The sequence below is a fragment of the Hibiscus syriacus genome, unplaced genomic scaffold, assembly GCF_006381635.1.
Source record: "Hibiscus syriacus cultivar Baekdansim isolate YM2019G1 unplaced genomic scaffold, ASM638163v2 tig00116995_pilon, whole genome shotgun sequence".
NCBI lineage: Eukaryota > Viridiplantae > Streptophyta > Magnoliopsida > Malvales > Malvaceae > Hibiscus > Hibiscus syriacus.
The window spans coordinates 615,240-635,359 of NW_024063511.1; the positions used below are offsets into that span (position 1 = coordinate 615,240).

Below are 20,120 nucleotides of genomic sequence, written 5' to 3' on the forward strand. Positions count from 1 at the left end.
TTCTTAAATTATGTTTAAATATCTTTTTAATTATTAAAATTTTAAAGTTCATAAAATATCATTAATAATTATAAATGATTATTACGGTGTTAGATTAATAGTACAATTAATAATGATTTTAATAATTTAAAAAATAATAATTATCTGACAATAATTCAATAATTAATACATATTATATAAAATCCGGTAACTATTTTATAATAATTCAATAAATTAATAGTTGGTATATGTAATTTTTAAGACGTCATTAATAAAAATTATTAAATATAGGTCTGATGCATTTTGACAAGTTTCAAGTTTAAGCACATCACGGAGCTCTTGAGGTTCAGGGCGATTATTACTATATGAAGAAAGAGAACCCATAATATTCTCTTTACATTAATATTTTTTTACAGAGAGGACCGCAGGAACACAATGCAACTAGCATTTAATATATGAATAAATAGTATTTCATTAATAACAAAGTAATATCAGAACACTATACTTCTAATATATGTATACATAGAATATAGTATATAAGTATACTATTTCCTTCGACATTACCTAACTGGCTTCAATAATCACCTGGTCTAGCCTTAGTACAAGTTGAGAGTCATGCAAGAAACAATAAAACACTTTCAGCCACCTGACCGTACGCCAAACCCTCTTTCGCTCCAACATTATTGCCATCATCCTCAGGTAATCCACAAAGGCACCTTAAAATCCCTACCTCTGTGCAAGTTGCCACCTTAAAATCCACAACAGCCTTAGTACAAGTTGAGAGTCATCCTCAAGATAAGAAACTCCCCAATGAAGAATCCACTTTCCTGGAAGACTACATCCTACTGTAAGTTGCCAATCCCGTTGATTTTTTTTATTGATCCACCTGATGAAAAATTTCCCCTCCACCTAACATCTCAAACCAAAGAAATTAATAACCACTCAATCTAATCAAACCGAATCCAGAGCTCTGTTCAAATTATCAGTAATCTCTTTTCTCCAAAGTTATGTTGGAAATAAAACACTCACACAAACAACTTTTATTGAAACTCAAACAAATATTACAAGAGTACTCTCACTCAAGAACTACAACTCACTCTTATAAGACTTTGCTTCTTCACTCACTTAGAAGCTCTTAATTTTTCTGATGCTTAAAACTAAAATGGAAGGGTATTTATACTACTCAAGAACAATCCTACACCACACAAATAAACTAATTTAAACCATTACAAATTCAACAAATATCTAACTCTCACCTAACTAAATTGATGTAAGCAATGACATCATTAATTAAATGATGTAAGCAATGACATCTTTAATTAAATGATGTAAGTAATGACATCAATTTAGTTTGGGTTTGGGTTTGGGCTCCCATAATGGATCAAGTTTATGATCCAACACCCTCCCTTAAACTTGATCTCGTGACCCCTAGTAGGTTCCTTAATCTTAAGAAGTCTTCGCTGGTCAGTGACTTGGTAAAAATATCAGCAACTTGATCTTGTGACTTCACATATTCAACTTACACATCTTTTCTTGCAACACACTCCCTTATATAGTGGTAGCGAATATCAATGTGCTTGCTTCGATCATGGAATACTGGATTCTTCGCTAAGGCAATGGCTGACTTGTTGTCGACACAAACCTTGGTAGGCTCTTCTTGTATCAAACCAATCTCCTTCAATAGATTTCTAAGCCAAATTGCATGACAAACACATGAGGTAGCAGCAACATATTCCGCTTCACAAGTGGACAATGTGACAATCGGTTGTTTCTTTGACATCCATGTGAATGTAATATCTCCCATGAAAAATACGAATCCAGTAGTGCTCATTCGATTATCTATGTCTCCACCCCAATCACTGTCGCTATATCCAACAACTTGTAATCATTAGAAACTGAATAGAACAAGCCAAAGTCAATTGTACCTTTCAGATAGCGAGAATTCTCTTTGCAGCTTTAAAATGGGTGGTTGTTGGGGATTCCATGTAGCGACTAACCAATCCAACTGCGTGAAGAATATCGGGTCTCGTGCAAGTTAGATAGCGTAGACTTCCTACCAAACTTTTGAAGAATGTTGGATCTACACTTTCGCCTTCTTCATGTTTGGTCATCTTGATCCCGTATTCTGCCGGTGTGCTTATTGGCTTACAGTTCTCCATCTTGAACTTCTTCAGTATCTCCTTTGCATAGCTTTCCTGTGAAATGAAAATTCCATCATTTTGTTGCTTAACTTCAATGCCAAGGTAGTACGCCATGAGCCCCATGTCTTTCATCTCGAATTCTTTCATCATCACATCCTTGAATTCATTAACATGCTTGGGTTGCTTCCAGTGAAGATCAAATCGTCCACGTAGAGGCACACGATCAAAATATCTTCATCTTTGATCTTGATATATAGAGCATGCTCGTAGGGACATTTGTTGAAACCATTCTCTTGGAAGTACTTGTCGATTCGGCTATTCCATGCCCTTGGTGCTTGTTTTAGCCCGTAAAGAGCCTTCTTCAACTTCAACACCTTGTCTTCATGCCCTTTGACTTCATAGCCTGATGGTTGCTGAATGTAAAGTTCCTCTTCAAGAACTCCATTTAGGAAGGCGGACTTTACATCCATCTGTTGTATCTTCCACTTGTTTTGAGCTGCCAAAGAAATGATTAGTCTGATAGTCTCCAATCGAGCAACAGGAGCAAATACCTCATCATAGTCAATTCCAGCCTTTTGACTATAGCCTTTAGCAACTAGCCTCGCCTTGTGCCTTTCAATCTCTCCTTTGGCATTTTGCTTTGTTTTGTACACCCATTTGACACCTATCGCTTATGTCCCTTGGGAAGTGAGGTAAGTTCCCATGTGTCATTCTTCTCGATGGCCTTGATTTCTTCGTCCATCGCATCTCTCCATTTCTTTTCTTGTACCGCTTCTTGAAAGCTCACTGGTTCACAATCGGCAAACAAACAAAATAATGTAAGATTATCTTGTCGTTCAGTTACCTCATAGAGATCTCTAAGGCTTCTTGTACGTTGCACAACTTTTTCACTTTGACTCCCACTTGACGATGATGAAGGTGATGAGTCTCCTTGAGTGGTTGATGTTGGTGAAGTGGGTGGAGTTGCAAGCTCTTGTTGAGATTCATCTAGTTGCTCCCTCATTGTCTGCTCATCTTCTTCAAACAGAGAAAAGAAATTGAAGTCATCTGTATGAGAGTTAAAATCCCATTCTCCTTCTTCGTTGAAGACCACATCTCGACTAATCACAAACTTCTTATTGTCTGGATTGTACAACTTGTAGCCCTTCAAATTAGCATCATAGCCGATGAAGATAAAACTCTCGCTTTTATCATCAAGCTTCGTTCTTGTCTCGTCTGGTACGTGAACATGGGCTATACTTCCAAAGGTTCTCAAGTGGGAAATGCCAGGCTTTCTTCCACTCCATGCCTCTTGCGGTGTCTTTCCCCATACACTTCTTGTTGGAGATCGATTTGACAAGTAGACTGCACACGATACTACTTCCGCCCAAAATTCTTTGGGTAGTTTCTTGCTTTTGAGCATGCTTCGTGCCATGTCGAGGATTGTCTTTCTTTCTTTCTGCCACACTATTTTGCTGGGGGGCTCTAGGAACTGTCATTGGTCGAAGAATTCCATTGCTTCACAGAACTCTTGAAACTCCCTGGAAGTAAATTCTCACCTCGATCGGATCTCATGGCTTTGATCTTTCTACCGCTTTCTCTCTCCACTGCTGCTTTGAACTTCTTGAAGACTTCAAAACTTCTGACTTCTGTTTCAAGAAATATACCCAGGTTTTTCTTGAAAAATCATCAATGAAGAGAAGAAAATAGTTATTGTTACCGAGAGAGCTTGGCTTGATCGGTCCACACACATCGGTATGGATGAGCTCAAGTGGCTTCTTAGCTCTTGTCTCTGACTCCTTTGGAAAGCTTTTCCTGAATTGTTTCCCGACTAGACACCCTTCACAGAGCTGGTCAGGATGGTTGATGTGAGGTATTCCTTTCACCATCTCCTTCTTAGATAATAGCTCTAGACCTCCAAAATTGAGATGCCCAAATCGAAGATGCCAAAGCCATGATGCATCTTTGTAGCAAGCTTTCAGGCACTTTGCAACATCATTTTGTATGTTGATCAAAAACATTCTATTCTTTGACATCGGCACTTTAGCAATGAAATTATTCTTATCATCTTTTATAGAAAGATTATAATTATTTATATGAATATCATAACCTTTCTCTACCAGTTGCCCTAAACTTAAAATGTTACTTTTCATATTGGGCACATAGTAGACATTTGAAATAAATTGATGTCTCCCATCTTTCAAACGGATAAGAATGTTACCTCTCCCTTTCACTGCTATTGTGGAATCATCTCCAAACGAAACATTTCCACTTACTGACTCGTCTAGCTCCACAAACATGTCTTTCCTTCCACACATGTGATTGCTTGCACCACTGTCAAGATACCAGGAATTTGCTTGGCCACCATCAGTTTCCTTTCGTGCTAGAAGAAGAGTTTCTTTGCCATCTGTCTTTTCCTCCACGTAATTGGCCTTCTCCTCAATTTTGTTATTGGGAGCTCTACATTCTGAAGCATAATGCCCAAATTTTTGACAATTATAACATCGAATTTGAGATTTGTCATACTTTGAGTTTGGATTAATTCTTCCACGGCCTCGTGTTGAGCTTTCTCCTTTCTCATAGTTATTGTTGGAATTGTTATTGTTGTAATTCCAGCCTCGTCCACGACCTCGACTTCCACCTCGTCCATGGCCTCTACCTCTGCCTTGGCCACGTTGGTTTCTATCATTGCGTTGGCTCTCATGCATATCCTTGAGTTGCAGCTTGAGGAGTTGCTCAGTAAACTCATGCTTCTTTTTATGCTTCTCTTCGTATGCTTGCAATGATCCTTGGAGCTGTTCGATCTTCATTTTTCCAAGTCTTTAGTTTCTTCAATCGTCACGACGATGTGCTCAAATTTGGGATCCAACGAACGGAGTATCTTCTCTATTATCCTCACATCGTCTAACTTTTCACCATTTCTTTTTAAGTGATTAGAAACAGTTACTACTCTTGAGAAATAATCTGAAATAGACTCAGATGCTTTCATGTTTAAGGATTCGAATTCACCTCTTAATGTTTGGAGACGAACCTTCTTCACTTGCTCGGATCCTTTGTAAGAGGTTTGCAGCTTCTCCCACGCTTCCTTGCTAGAGCTTGCACTTGAAATCTTTTCAAAACCATCATCATCTAATGCTTGATAGATGAGGTAGAGAGCCTTGTCTCTCTTTCTTGAATCCTTCAAAGTTGTCTTTTGATCTGGTGTAAGAGTAGCAAAAACATCATCATCCGCAGGCTCGTTATAGCCTTTCTCTATGATATCCCACACATCTTGTGATCCAAGAAGTGCCTTCATTTTGATACTCCAATTGTCATAGTTGTTGTTGTTGAGTGTCGGAACTTGGAATGGTGCCATACCATTTGCCATATCTCTCAATATAATGAGATTTTGTAAAATCCGATTGCACGGATGAATCCGGAACGATGAAAAAAAACTTTGGAGGGACTTGGACAACTCGGTCAAGGGCTCCAACTCGGCTGACTCGGCTCAACTCGGTGAGTCAACTCGATTTTCTGGCAGCAGTCTTCCGGCGGTGCGTGGCGGTGCGTCAGAACTCAGATTGAGAAAATTCTGGCGGCGTCGTATTCCTCTCGTCGAGACCTTCGATCTTTCCAACTCTCTCTGATGCCACTTTGTTGGAAATAAAACACTCACACAAACAACTTTTATTGAAACTCAAACAAATATTACAAGAGTACTCTCACTCAAGAACTACAACTCACTCTTATAAGACTTTGCTTCTTCACTCACTTAGAAGCTCTTAATTTTTCTTGATGCTTAAAACTAAAATGGGAAGGGGTATTTATACTACTCAAGAACAATCCTACACCACACAAATAAACTAATTTAAACCATTACAAATTCAACAAATATCTAACTCTCACCTAACTAAATTGATGTAAGCAATGACATCATTAATTAAATGATGTAAGCAATGACATCTTTAATTAAATGATGTAAGTAATGACATCAATTTAGTTTGGGTTTGGTTTGGGCTCCCATAATGGATCAAGTTTATGATCCAACAAGTTACACTGATACTATAATAGATTAGTCAGATCTGTTCGACTTGAAATTCCTCGTGAATTATTACAGTCTATTGAATTAAGCTTCATTGATCAACCGAACTTACAAAATTAACATCATTTTTTAAAATTCGTCGTACATATTAAGCAACGCCATTCCAAAGTACTAACAATATATAAAAGCTGAAGATTTCAAAACCTTTTCTATTCGTTTAACGGGAAAAGTCTCTTTGTACAAGACGGCATCGGAAGAAGAGGCGTCGAAGTTGTCAATAAGAGCTCCGAGAGAGGAGAAACTTCCGGTTTCTAGAACAATCCAATGAGCTAGGCGGTTTCAGCAACACCTTAGATTTAGGAGGAAAAATAAGGGTAGGGTTCTGGAGAAGAGAATCTACGGTAACCGCCGCCATGGTCGGCCGCCAATGGAAGTGGAAAGACGTAGGCTTGGATACTTCTTTTGCGGAATCTCGTAAAAGAGAAAGTTGAGGATATGATAACGGGTTACGGTATTACCGAACCGTTTGTTCTCAATCGTTAATTTGGCACCAAACAAAATGAAAATATCATGGAGATCAGAGCCCCAGCAACTTCGTAATTTTATAAATAACGCAAGTGTATCATGTGTACCCCTCTTTTAAGTTGAGTAGATCATAAATGCCTCCATTTTTGGCTTTTGAGATGTTCGAATCGAGCACGTTAACCGCTTACCATTTCTACATTGTTCGCATTTAAAGAAAAAGTTTCTAAAACGAGTAAGGTGTTCGGCCAAAGGTTGCCTTTTTTATTTTATGAATCATACTGAGATTATGAAAATAAAAATATACATATTTTTTAAGTCACATGGATCATTTGTCGATAATTTTATTGTCTCAATAAAGAAATAATATTTATATTATTTGTTTATACTTCTAGTGTCTCTATTCGATTTCGAGAGCAAATAATTCAAACGAAAAAAATTAGGGAAATACAGTTATTAGAAAATTAATTTAAGATCTATGAATTTATCACAATGTTTTTAAAATTTATCATGTACTCTTCACGAGTCTATAAAATATAATAAATAATTGAAACTCGTCATGCCCTCGGGACGAATATAACGAATTTCATACAGTTTTCATCAGTCCACCGACAAGTTATATTTTTTTAATTATATACACTTTTCAAATTTTTGTTTCATGCGCATAATATTTCGAAAATTTAAACGTATCCATTCTATAATTATAGAATATTAAAATTTTATATATTCCTTTAATAAAATGTTAGATCTTCATTAAATAAAAAAGTAAAACTAATAAAGATAACACAATCATAAAATGAAAATTTAAAGAGCGTGAAGAAAAATAGAATTAAAACATTTTCTTGAATACATATTTTATCTTCTAAACAAACTAACAACTATTAATATTTTTTATTCCAATCTAGACGTAATATTGATGCAGGTGTCAAGCGTGGAGATTGAGAGAACTAATCTGATATATTATTCTGCGAATGATTTTGAATGCATCGATAAACTACCACAAAAGGACATCTAACTATACGAGATTGTCGACCTTTTCTTGATCAGAATATGTGTTGTGATGAATATAATATAAAACGTCAAACTATTATAATTATAGACAAAATTATACCATAAGCATAAGAATAATTATGTCATAAATATAAAAAAAATAAGTATTTTAAGAATATACTAAAAGAAAAAAATCCAAAACAAAAAAAATATTTATTTTGATCTATATAAAAATAAATAAAAAATGAGAAAACGATATTAGACTACATCCTAAGAAAACACTTTATTAAAATTTTATACATAAGATTAATATTTATAAACTTTTCAAGCATGAACGATCTCAATGATAAATGAATTATTGTTACTCATTGAAATCTTGAGTTCAAGTATTAAGAATGCGAAGAGTACGAGCACTAAGTGTTAAATGATTAAAAGTTATCGTTGAACATCTAGTACATTGTATTTACTCTAGATTAATAAAAAAAAATAACTTTTCATTAATATAAATTAGTTTAATGTATTTAACACTCTGATTTCATCTAAACTTCAACCTTTGATTTCATTTGACTTTAAAAACGAAAATGTTATGAATTGAGCAAATTCATTTGACTTTAATAATTATGTCGGCTCCGGCTTTCAACTAACGGCTAACATTTATCTCCTCACAAAGAATATTCCTTTTCTCTCTTGATTCTTACCGTCTACTCGTTTGAGCCCATTGTATGATTAATGTTTAATTAATTAGTCTTAATTATAATCAAACAAACCAAATAAATTGAAACCGTGGCAATAAGATTCGACGGGCTAAAAAGTGCTACTTGATGCCAACGTATTCGGACTAGAAAAGGCTCGAGAATCAAGACTGGATGACCACTATATATAATGCGTTAACATCCATCTTTCATAGTCAACAATTTTATAGAACATTTCCCCTTGTATTTTCTTGTCTTGTTCAAAGTTGTCACTTTTGATTTTGGGAAACCAACTAAAGAGCCGAAAAGGATGAGTGTGGAAGTGTTGGACGGTGCTACCATAGTTGACTTCGTCGAAGAAGAAGAAGCATTCAACGTCTCGATACGAGACCGGTTTGCTCGCCTGGATGCCGACCATGACGGGCTGCTTTCTTTAGCGGAGTTGTTGAAGGAATTACAGAGCTTGAGGGTGATCGAGACTCACTTCGGCGTCGACGTTGAAACGGACCCGAGGGAGCTGGCTCGCGTTCACGAGTTGCTGTTCGTGCAGTTCGATCATGACTCAAACGGGAAGGTGGATTTGGAGGAGTTCAAGTCCGAGACGAAGCGGATGATGCTTGCTATAGCGAGCGGGATGGGGTTCCTGCCGGTTCAAATGGTGTTGGAAGAAGGCGGCCTCTTGAAGATCGCCGTGGAACGTGAATCCACCAAACTTGCTGCTTGAATCCTTCATTTCTTTCAAGACTTGAGCTGCTTTATGATTTTTGTTTTCATAGCTCGTTGTGGTGAAGTCTTTGTTTCATGAGCACGACCAGGAATTCTCATAATTAAACAAAGCAACAATCAAATTCATTTCAAATATTAAATGCAAAATAAAGTTTTGTGGGGTTATAAAAAACATAGTAAGTTGTTCAGAAATTTAGTAGGTTAACAACCTCAAATATATTATCTTGATATCGTTGAATTGGGTTGGATTTTTAGTTTATCTAAATTTGATTTAAAAATTAAATATTTTTAATTATATCTAATTCAATTTCGATCTAAGAGTCTCATCCGATCCAAAACTCAATATGTTTTTTAAGTCATTTAATCTAATCTGGTGACATGACCTATATATATTTATATACAATTCATTCTTTTTATGTAAAAAAAGAATCTAATAAAAAATGAAAATAAATATTATTACAATCATCTCTAAATATAAAATAATATTATATCGGATTAGATCATACATTTCACATTAAACTTGAACTCAACTCAACCTCACACCTATAAATCTAGACCTAACTCAAACTTAAATTTCTAAAATAAAAAAAGTTGATCTAACTAATCGAATCGAAACTCGTCGAATATGAATAAAATGACTATTCTCACATGTAATATAGACCATTAGATGTGAAACCAAATAATCATTAAATATATTTAGAAAAAAAATATTATCATGAAAATATCATATCGAATAAAACTTTTAGATACATTATTAATCTATATCTAAAATTATAATAAAATTTTATTAATCTATTTCATAAATAAATTTTAAAACAACAAGTAACTTAAATTTTATGCAGTTAATACTCGAAAAATTTTAATTTAATTAAAATTTTAAAAATATATATTTAATAATATAACTTTATTTTAAAATTATAAATGAGCGTGATATTATGTAGACGAATATGCCCAATCTAGATTCCTCGACACCCGAGGCCTCAACAACCATGGAGTTCATATCAACGGTCAATAACAGAGAATATTTTTCTCCACGCAAGATCAACGTTCCATAATCACCAAATATTTATTAGTTAGTTTTTTAATCATTTTTTCGCTTTGTTTTTCTTCCGTGTGTTTCGTAAACAACGAAGAGCCAGTCACACGAAACCAGCTCTCGTATCTCTCATTTTCCTCTCCATTTTCTCGGGAAAAAAACAAGAAGCATGGGAAAAGGCCCTGGTCTCTACACCGATATCGGCAAAAAGGCCAGAGGTGAAACTAAAATTACCTGTTCCTTAGTTTATCTTCAATTGTTTTTCTTTTTCATTTTCACTGATTTTTTTAAAAATTTAATTTAGATCTTCTTTACAAGGATTACCAGCCCGGCCATAAGTTCACTGTCACTACTTACACTTCCAATGGAGTTGTGAGTTCCTCCTTTTAATTTTTTTTGGATATTTCAACATTGTTTCCTTTTCCAGCTGATTTAGTGAAGTTTGCGCTATTATTTTGATTTATTTTATTTGTATGTGTGAACTCATATATTTGAACTTTATCATTATTGATCTCTATTTCTTGTATCGATTATTAGTCTATGGTGTTTTCTGAAAAATATGGGTGGCGATTTCAGCATATTATTTACTTAGTATCATTATTATTATTTCGGGGGTTCTACTAATCTAGTTATAAAGATTCATATAATTTGTTTGAATTTGTTTGCAGAAATGTTACTTAGATAATTGATATCCTTATTCTTAAATTTGATGAATGTTTAGGCAATCACATCAACTGGAACTAAGAAAGGTGAATTGCTGTTGGGTGATATAAGTACCGAGCTGAAGAACAACAACATCACAACCAATGTGAAAGTTGACACTAATTCTAATGTAAGTTGTCATTTTTTCTCACAATTTGATAAGCCTTTAATTTTGAATGCCGCATGCGTATAATGGCCAAGGCCTTCTCATTATGATGAATACAAAGTTATGGAATGTTTTTGTCTTTTACAGTTTTTACTCATTTGTAATGGTGAATTTAACCCTTACTTAAATAGTATCTAATCTTGATTTTTTTGTTTTTGTTGTTTTTCTTTAAATTTAGCTTTTCTCCACTATTACTGTTGATGAACCTGCGCCAGGTTTGAAGACAATCTTTAGTTGCGTTGTCCCTGATCAAAGGTCTGGCAAGGTAATGGAGACTTCCTTACTGTTGTACTTTATGTTCTTGATAGTACCAACATTTTCAGCATCGTGGTTTAGCGAATCTGTTGTAGCTTTGTTTTTTTCCCTTCTGTAAACTTATTTGGTTTCATGAGTACATGACGAGGTTTTCATTGTCGTCGAAACAGGTGGAACTGCAATACCAACATGAATATGCTGGCATAAGCACCAGCATTGGATTGACTGCAAATCCCCTTGTTAACTTCTCTGGTGTGGTTGGAAACAACTTTGTCACTGTTGGGACTGATCTCTCATTTGACACTGCCAGTGGGAACTTAATAAAACTGAATGCTGGGTTGAATTTCACCCATTCCGACCTCATTGCTTCCTTGGCATTGTAAGTAGTTCTTTCAGCAGAGCTGGGGATAACCCTTTAGGTTTATATATTTTCATGTGCACTCGTATTTCTCTTCTATGCAATTTTTATTGAATTGCTTTATGTGTTCCTGGTCGTTTATTAATTAAACTATGGGTTCCGAAGCATGAAAGTTACCTAGAAATATCTGCCCTAGTGGATTCTGTATTTCCACTTGTGCTTCTGGTTTTGATGAAGCATTTTTGTTGATTTAACTACAGGAATGATAAAGGTGACACACTTAGTGCTTCCTACTACCACACAGTTAGCCCATTGACTAACACGGCAGTCGGTGCGGAACTGACACATAGCTTTTCAAGTAACGAGAACACTCTCACGATCGGTACGCAGCATGCTCTCGACCGTTGACCATGGTGAAGGCTCGTGTGAATAACTTTGGCAGAGCAAGTGCTCTGATCCAGCATGAATGGCGCCCGAAATCGCTCATCACAATATCTGGAGAGGTGGACACCACAGCAATTGAAAAGAGTGCTAAAGTTGGATTGGCCTTGGCACTCAAGCCCTAGGCAAAGGCAAAGCTATTATTGTTGTGTCAATGTAAGGCAGGCAGGCCTTGATTTTGATTGGTTAGGACATTGAGAATTACAGCGTACTTCCATGGGTAATAATAAATTGTGATCAGCAAACTGAAATTAGTGATTCGTTTTGTCGAACAAGTTTCATGTTGTCCATTCATCTGTGAAATCAAGTGTTACTTAAATTTGATTAGTTCACTTGTTTGCAGGCAGGCAAGGGATTAGTCATTAGTCGTTTATTTGCTTGATTTCGATTGAACCATTTTTTATTAACATGTCGATTTGTTGAACCTCATCAGAATAATCTGGGTGAAGTAAATCAGAGGTCCCTGAATTATCTTCAAATAATCGCTTTCGTTGTTAAACTTTTAAAAATTACGAAATAATAATTAAATTTATTAAAATATTATAGAATTGTCATTGTGACGTCATAAAAAACTTTATAATATTTTAATACTAAAATTTAATAGTCATTTTATAACTTTTAAAATTGAATGACCAAAATAATCATTTGATCATAGTTAAGTATAACCATTGATGTCCTTCATCCGATTAAATTAAATGCTTGCCGGCATTGTTGGGTTAGTCCAGGCACGCATACATATATTGTCACATCTTTAGATAAAACGCCATAAAAACCTCTATACATATTCATAAACTGTAGCAGTGTTGGGTACAAATTCATAAAATTCAAATACCATATATGCTAATACTGCTATCATTCTGCTTGTACAAAGAAAATAGCTCCATGGATTTATATAGGGAACACGAATCTTAAATCTAAACCTTTTAAGATGGATAACTGTTCGGCCAAACTTCAACCATCACTCATTAAGGACGATGCCCACCCGAACTTGGATTATCAATGTTATTATTAGGTAGAATGATTAAGACACACTCTTCTGGGTAGCCCAATCTACTATGCAATACTTGAAGGTATTCAGTTGCTTTGGCCAGCCTGAAGAAGGCCATCCCTGATTTGAGAAGCGACGTCTCTAACAGCACCTGGCCCGTGTGGGATAAAAACAGAGTTGGATTTTGACGACGCACCGATCTCCTTCATTGTATCAAAGTATTGTGTCACAAGAACCATGTCCATGACATCCTTCGATGTTGTTCCGGGAACATTCACGGAGAAGGCCAGAACACTGTCCCTGAGTCCATCTACGATAGCCTGTCGCTGCCGAGCTATACCGAGCCCGGCCAGGTATTTTGACTCGGCATCTCCTTCTGCTCGCTTGATCTGCAGTATCTTCTCTGCTTCAGCCTTCTCATTCGCAGCCACCCTCAATCTAGCAGCTATTTATAACAAGACGGCATGTATCACATACCTATTTACAATCTCTTTAGACAAGCTAACATTTTCAAATATAATTTCTTCATGCGGAGCATGTATAGTTCTTTCGAATGATTTTCAGGCCAGCTAGGGCACCAAACATTAGCAGACAAGGTACATATTATACAAATTAAGGGAAAGAGAGCCAAAAAAACAGTGAAATAAATACATATCATTCATAAAGCTGGCATGTATCGTACCTGCATTATCTCATTCATTGCCCTCTTCACATGCTCATCTGGTTCAATATCCACAATAAGAGTCTGAACTATCTCAAACCCATAATGTGACATTGCCTGAAGATTCAAAACAATAGTTATGTTTCAGCTTTCACAAACTTGATTAATCCAAACCTAAAACAACAAAGAAGGCAGAGCAATACCTTTTCAAGTTCCTCTTCCACAGCTCTCGCTATATCATTCTTCTGTTCAAACACTGCATCCAGCTCCAGCTTAGGAACACTTGCTCTAATAACTAAAAGTATAGTAAATTTCATTAGTTCGTCAGAACAGGGATCTACAACCATGTTGACTTAATTACAACAAAGTATGAGATGACATGAATCACATGATCAAACAAAAACACATTGCTAAAGGTTCAGAGAACATGATTCTTCAAAACATTCAAAATCTTCAAGACTAAAAAGTGCGACAACCCTACGTGTCAAAGATTCACAACCTTACCACAAGATGAGGATAAGATGAAGTCTAGATTAGTCATGAAACAGTAAAAGAGAATAATCATTTAAAAATTTCAAAAAGTAAATCGTACGGAAATCCTTATTGAAACATTTCATAAGCTGCAATATGGCAACTGGATTCCTAGTAAACATCCAATGCTAATAATACAAGACTGTAACCTAAGCAGTGCAGGAAAAGCCAAAGCCAATCATGGTTCTGTAGATAATGGAGGATGGAGGAAAAAATGGTTCTGTAGATAATGGAGGATGAATGATGATGAAGATAGTGGAGGATAACGAAGATAGTCAAAATCCATGAAACAAAATTATAATTCGTACATATCCTGAACATAAGCTACTTTAACCTAAAATGATACAATAATAGTGGGAAATAAAACATGTCAAACAGAAGGCGTCACTAGCATTTTTTATTCTTTGAAGTAGGGAGATTTATTAGTTTAGTTCAATTGCAAACTTTCAAAAGGTAAAGCCTGTAGAAGCTAGTGGAGTATGAATGATGATGAAGTTAGTGGTAAGGCTGTTTAGATATTCAAAACCCATGAAACAAAGTTAGAATTCGTACATATCCTGAACATAAGCTACTTTAATATAAAACAATATGATAATAGTGGGAAATAGAACATGTCAAACAGAGGGAGTAATTAGCATTTTTTATTCTTTGGAAGTTAGAAGAGATTTATTAGTTTAGTTCAATTACAAACTTTCAAAAGGAAAAGCCAGTAGAAGCACACCAGATACATATTTAATACCCACACACCATTTTCATACCAACACCCAAATGTGCAAACAAACCAAAATAGCACCCCCACACCCCAACAAAGCCACTTAGCCTAACATTTCCCTTGCAACAAGTACTGATAAACTTAAAATAAGCACATAGCACATGCTTGACATTCTAGAAAATAAGCAGAGTGGCTATCATTCAAGTTTTTACACAATTTAAGGAAATCTAAAGTATGCATACCATCAAATACATACGATTGGATCTGGGCTCTAGTATTGCTGAGCTTATAGAAAGCGTCTTGTGCCTTTTCAGATAAGGCTCGGTATTGGATTGAAGCAACCACGTTAACAAACACGTTATCCTGATGACATAGTAAAACATTAGAATCAGCTAAAAAAAGAAAATGATGGGACTAAACCAAAAAGCCCATGCTTTGAACTTAAATGCACAAAAAACCAGCATAGACGCAAATGATTCAGTGGTCTGAATTCCAGTATCAAACTCAAACCTCCATTACTAAAGACTTGTCCCAATTTTCCCTTCATGAGACATCCAACATGAAAAACTGCGCCCCATCTCAAAATAACAGCACTTTAGGTTTGATTTCATTTAAACAAAAATTGCACTTGTTATGCAGATATCAATAATGCAACAAACCTTGGTTTTTGTTTCACATTTAACATCCAATTGCTGCACACGCAAGGAGAGAATACCAGCTGCTTGCTTCCCAAAACACCAAGGCAGACAATGACAACCAGGCTGAAGCACATCATCAAACTTCCCAAAGGTTTCGGTTATAGTTACAGTTGATTGCTCCACTTGAATGCACCCAAGAGCTTGCCCCATTTTCTGATAAGAATAAATATCCTGATATCAATATGCATACACACTTTCAATCAATAGATTAAATTCACATTCAAATATACACACAAAAAAGGTTCTTTCACACACATTTCACGTCCGGTTTGTGGAAAACTGAACAAGAGATCCTAATAAGTCCTTTACTCCTTTAAATAAAGCAACAAAGACACGATACAAGAAAACTAGCATATAACATCCAACATAGTAAAAAAAAAACCAATGTTAAAAAGAAGACAATTGTTATAAGTTATACTCGAGGTTTTCAGAATATAAACAACACAAATACACCCAAAAGATAAAGCTGAAAAGATAAGGACAAAAAAGAAGAGAAATTCAATAAATTGATCGTGACGCCTATTAAGAATTTATAACAACAATTATAAAGCAAATACAATTCAGCACTTTCATTGAACTAATCGATTTTAATATTACTATAATTTGAAGATGCAGACAAACTACACACACACACACATATATAATCTCTTTCAAATGCGAAAAATCGTCAGCCATAGTTGTGTTGCTTAGAAACTAAGAAAACTTTATAACTCCGGCTAACTTTTTAAAATATTAAAGAACATAATTCCATTAAAATATTATTTAACTGAGAGCTACTAGCAATTTAAATTATTCCGAGTAAGACAAAGAAAAAGTCCAGATTGAAATAAGTAAATCAGGATTCTGTTTACATTTCGTTGCAAAATCAGAGACAGAAAACAAAGAAACCGAGTGAACTAGAAAAAGAGACGTCGAGAATTCCCACGGAATAATGAGATTTTAAGCCCTAATTTCCGCCACAGTCACGTGAATTTGTTTAAGCAAAACAAACAAAGAAACGAAGCAAGCGAAATCACAGAGGAAACCAAAAGCGAGTAAACAATAATTGCAGCTATCGTTATAAGAATTGTATTAACGAGAAAGAAAAACAACAAAATTAAGAATAAACAAAAGAATTTCTTTGGCATACCAAAAAAGAAATCGAAGATTGAGATAATCGGAAATGAAGAGTAACAAAGATATTGTATAAAATAACGTGTGCTGTTGATTTGCTGGCAAAAGATATATTTATAGGGTTAATTAAAGTAATAAAGATTTATAAGGAAATTCCAAGAAGGGACGACGACGTATAAGGAGAAGCATCTGCGAGGAAACTATGAGGAACTGGAGGCGTAAGTCTTTGGATTCTTTACTCGTTTTTGTGTGTCCGTTTCATCTTTCATATATACAAATTATTTTTGGGTAAATTCATCAAAGGTCACTTAATCATAGTTAAATGATCATTTTAGCTATTAAAATTTTATAAATTAAAAAATTGTCATTACAATTATCAGAATAATTATTAAATTTTATCAAACTGTTATAAAAATTAGGGTAAAGTATAGTAATGGTCACTGAACATTTCTGAAGCTTGCATTTAGGTCCCCAACTTTTAAAACTTGCAATACAGTCCCCCAACATTTATTCTGTTTGCAATATGGTCCCCCAACTTAAACCATCCTTAGAAATTAGGGTAAATTATATAAAAGATTATTGAACTTTTCAGACACTTGAATTTAGGTCCCCCAACTTTTAAAACTTGCAAAACAGTCCTCAATTTCATTCTAAACACCAATTTCCAAAGTAATTCAATTTCATTCTAAACCCTAAATTCCAAAATAATTCAATTAAATTCAATTATGTCAGATTTATTATTATTTAATTTCATCTTATTTCATGTGATACATATTTTTTATATAAATATAATAGTATAATTCTTATCTGTTGAATAAATTTTTTAATTAAAAAAAGTAGTTAGGATATAGAAGAGGTTTAAAATAATTCGAATTTTAAATTTATAAAATGTTATTTTGACGTATAAATAAAAGTGTAAACTACTAGGTTGACAACTTAACTATCTAGCCCTTTTTACTTTTGTCATCGATCTTTTAAATTTATCAATCATACAACATAATTATTTAATTGTTTCAACTAAGCCACTAGTCGTTACCAATTGATACAAATGATGAAGTGGCAGTTAAAAGGAATTGACATTATTATACATCCAGTCTTTATTATTTATATAATCAATTTGGTCCTAAATTAAATAGAATTTAATAAATTAATCATTTAATTAGGATCTGACATGTGTTAGCACATGATCATGACACGTGTCATTGGTGACACATGTCACCACCTAATTATTTATATATGCTATCAATTTGGTCCTAAATTAAATAAAATTTAATAAATTAATCATTTAACCATGATCTGACATGTGTTAACACATGATCATGATATATGTTATTGGTGACACATGTCACCACCTAATTAGAAGAAAATTAAGTTACAAAGAAGTAAAATTTGGGTCTTGGGCAAACTCAAACCTGAGTCACGCAAATGAAAGATACAGAGTGGAGCCACTAAGCTAACACCATCGTTTGTGTTAAGAGATATACAATAATACATATACTAATAGTATGACCAATGCCAGAAAAAAAAGAATATAATGGAAAATGGAAATAATGAGATTTGAACTTCGGCAAAAAATTTGAAAGCAACAAATGATGGGAAAATATTATATTTTTTTACAATAAAAATATTATATTTGATAAATTGTTTGATAGATTTAATATATTTTTAAATATTAGTTAATACAATATTTTAAAAGAATAAATTTAAGATTTATATATTTTTAAACTAAATTTAATAATTATATTTTTCATATTTATAATTCATGATTATATATATAATCTTAAGTTGAGTATTTCTAATATAATTAATAATTTTAATTTCTTATTAAAAATAAAATATTCAAAAAATATAAATGATTCATACATTAATATATGAATATATTTTTTTAATTATACATCTAAATATAAATATACATTTATATAAATATATTTTTATTCGTATATTGAAATATTTTGATTAAAATATAAACATATTTTAAATACTAGTTTATACAAGAAAAATAAAATATATCAAAAATATAAATGATTCATACATTTAAATATAAATTGAATCATTTATATTTTCTATACATCTATATTTAATAAGAAAATAAAATTATTGGGGGATTGTTTTGCAAGTTTTAAAAGTTGGGGACCTAAATTCAAGTGTCTGAAAAGTTCAATGACCGTTTATATAATTTACCCTAATTTTCTAATGATTTAAGTTGGGGACCATATTGCAAACGGAATAAATGTTTGGGGACTGTATTGTAAGTTTTAAAAGTTGGGGGACCTAAATGCAAGCTTCAAAAATGTTCAGTGACCATTACTATACTTTAACCTAAAAATTATTAGATTTATCAAGTATTTTTAATTATTATAATATTATAGTAATTTTTAATAATAATTTAATAATTCTAATAATTATTTTATAATTTTTAAAAGTTAAATAACCAAAATAATTATATCACCATAGTTTAACTTTACCGTTATTTTTATGTGAGGGATATTTCTTGCTGTTTTTATACGTTATAGTCAAACGAGATATATACGAACGCAAATAAATACTTCATAAATTTATTGAATACCAAATTGTATATAATGTGATATTATATTATAATATATTATATAATTTATTTGAGTAATTTTTTGTTAAATTATAACGTGATAATTTTTTTAACACGAATCAAGCTACCTCAATAGTTAAAGGGATAGTTGTTATCTCTAGAGATCCTAGGTTCGAATATCAAAGAATGCAAAGATGTTTGAACTTTCATTATCAAATGATTGAGAGTCTTTAGAATAGATGCTACATTGTAATCACCTTAAAATAATAATAATAAATTGATATATTTAGAATATATAAATATATTATCTAACATAAAGTTTATGTATTATATGTCATTTTTAGAGAGAGTTTGAATGAAAATTTTAAATAATAGATTCATTTATATTATTATTTTTTAAATCCTTAAAAGATATTTTTTGTTTAAGTAATAAATATTTTTAATATTTAAACTGAAAATAATTTAAAATGCTATTATATAAAAAATTTAGAAGAACAAGCCCTCTTAATTTTTAAATTCTAATAAATTTTGGAAATAATTATTTTCTTTCTATTTTAGTTAACATTTCCTCTTATAAGAATTGAATCCCATTATTATTTATTTAATGGTTGAATTGTTATAATTTTATTTTTTTAACATGATATTTATTTATAACTCGAGTTTTCGTAAACCACATGATTTGTGGACAGTGACATAATAATACAATACCAAAATATCCTAAATCAGTGGCCCGTCTATTGACTTCAGATCTGATTATTGGAGCCGACTTCTCCCATGATCCCAAAATTGGAATTCAGTTCATAATTGGATTATTGATTTTGTGTCATCGTCATCTACTTGTCTCATGGTCCCAACAATGCAGTT

General features: G+C 33.3%; 2 protein-coding genes and 1 pseudogene across 2 annotated transcripts; 2 read left to right on the forward strand and 1 right to left on the reverse strand.

Annotated features, from left to right (window-relative positions):
- Positions 1-265: 265 nt before the first annotated feature.
- On the forward strand, positions 266-9,070 carry LOC120193314. The gene is made up of 2 exons (XM_039195831.1): positions 266-270; positions 8,634-9,070. The coding sequence occupies exon 2, from the start codon at positions 8,635-8,637 to the stop codon at positions 9,046-9,048; it is 414 nt and encodes a 137-aa protein (XP_039051762.1). The 5' UTR covers positions 266-270; position 8,634; the 3' UTR covers positions 9,049-9,070.
- A 1,059-nt stretch (positions 9,071-10,129) lies between these two features.
- LOC120193313 lies at positions 10,130-12,340 on the forward strand (annotated as a pseudogene).
- Positions 12,341-12,822: 482 nt separating this feature from the next.
- Positions 12,823-15,976, reverse strand: LOC120193315 (hypersensitive-induced response protein 1-like). Its single transcript, XM_039195832.1, has 6 exons — positions 15,866-15,976; positions 15,560-15,754; positions 15,143-15,263; positions 13,861-13,952; positions 13,684-13,774; positions 12,823-13,447 (listed from the first exon to the last, which is right to left on the reverse strand). Exons 1-6 carry the CDS (start codon positions 15,950-15,952, stop codon positions 13,083-13,085), a joined length of 951 nt encoding a protein of 316 aa, XP_039051763.1. The 5' UTR covers positions 15,953-15,976; the 3' UTR covers positions 12,823-13,082.
- Positions 15,977-20,120: the final 4,144 nt, after the last annotated feature.

Excerpts from the sequence above, each read along its gene's own strand:
- LOC120193314 (XM_039195831.1), top strand. The coding sequence starts at position 8,635 with ATGAGTGTGGAAGTGTTGGACGGTGCTACCATAGTTGACTTCGTCGAA.
- LOC120193315 (XM_039195832.1), bottom strand. The coding sequence starts at position 15,952 with ATGCTAGTTTTCTTGTATCGTGTCTTTGTTGCTTTATTTAAAGGAGTA. Across the intron at positions 15,755-15,865 it reads TTGTTCAGTTTTCCACAAAC|CAGAAAATGGGGCAAGCTCT; the intron begins CGGACGTGAAAT and ends ATTTATTCTTAT. Across the intron at positions 15,264-15,559 it reads AATGTGAAACAAAAACCAAG|GATAACGTGTTTGTTAACGT; the intron begins GTTTGTTGCATT and ends CTATGTCATCAG.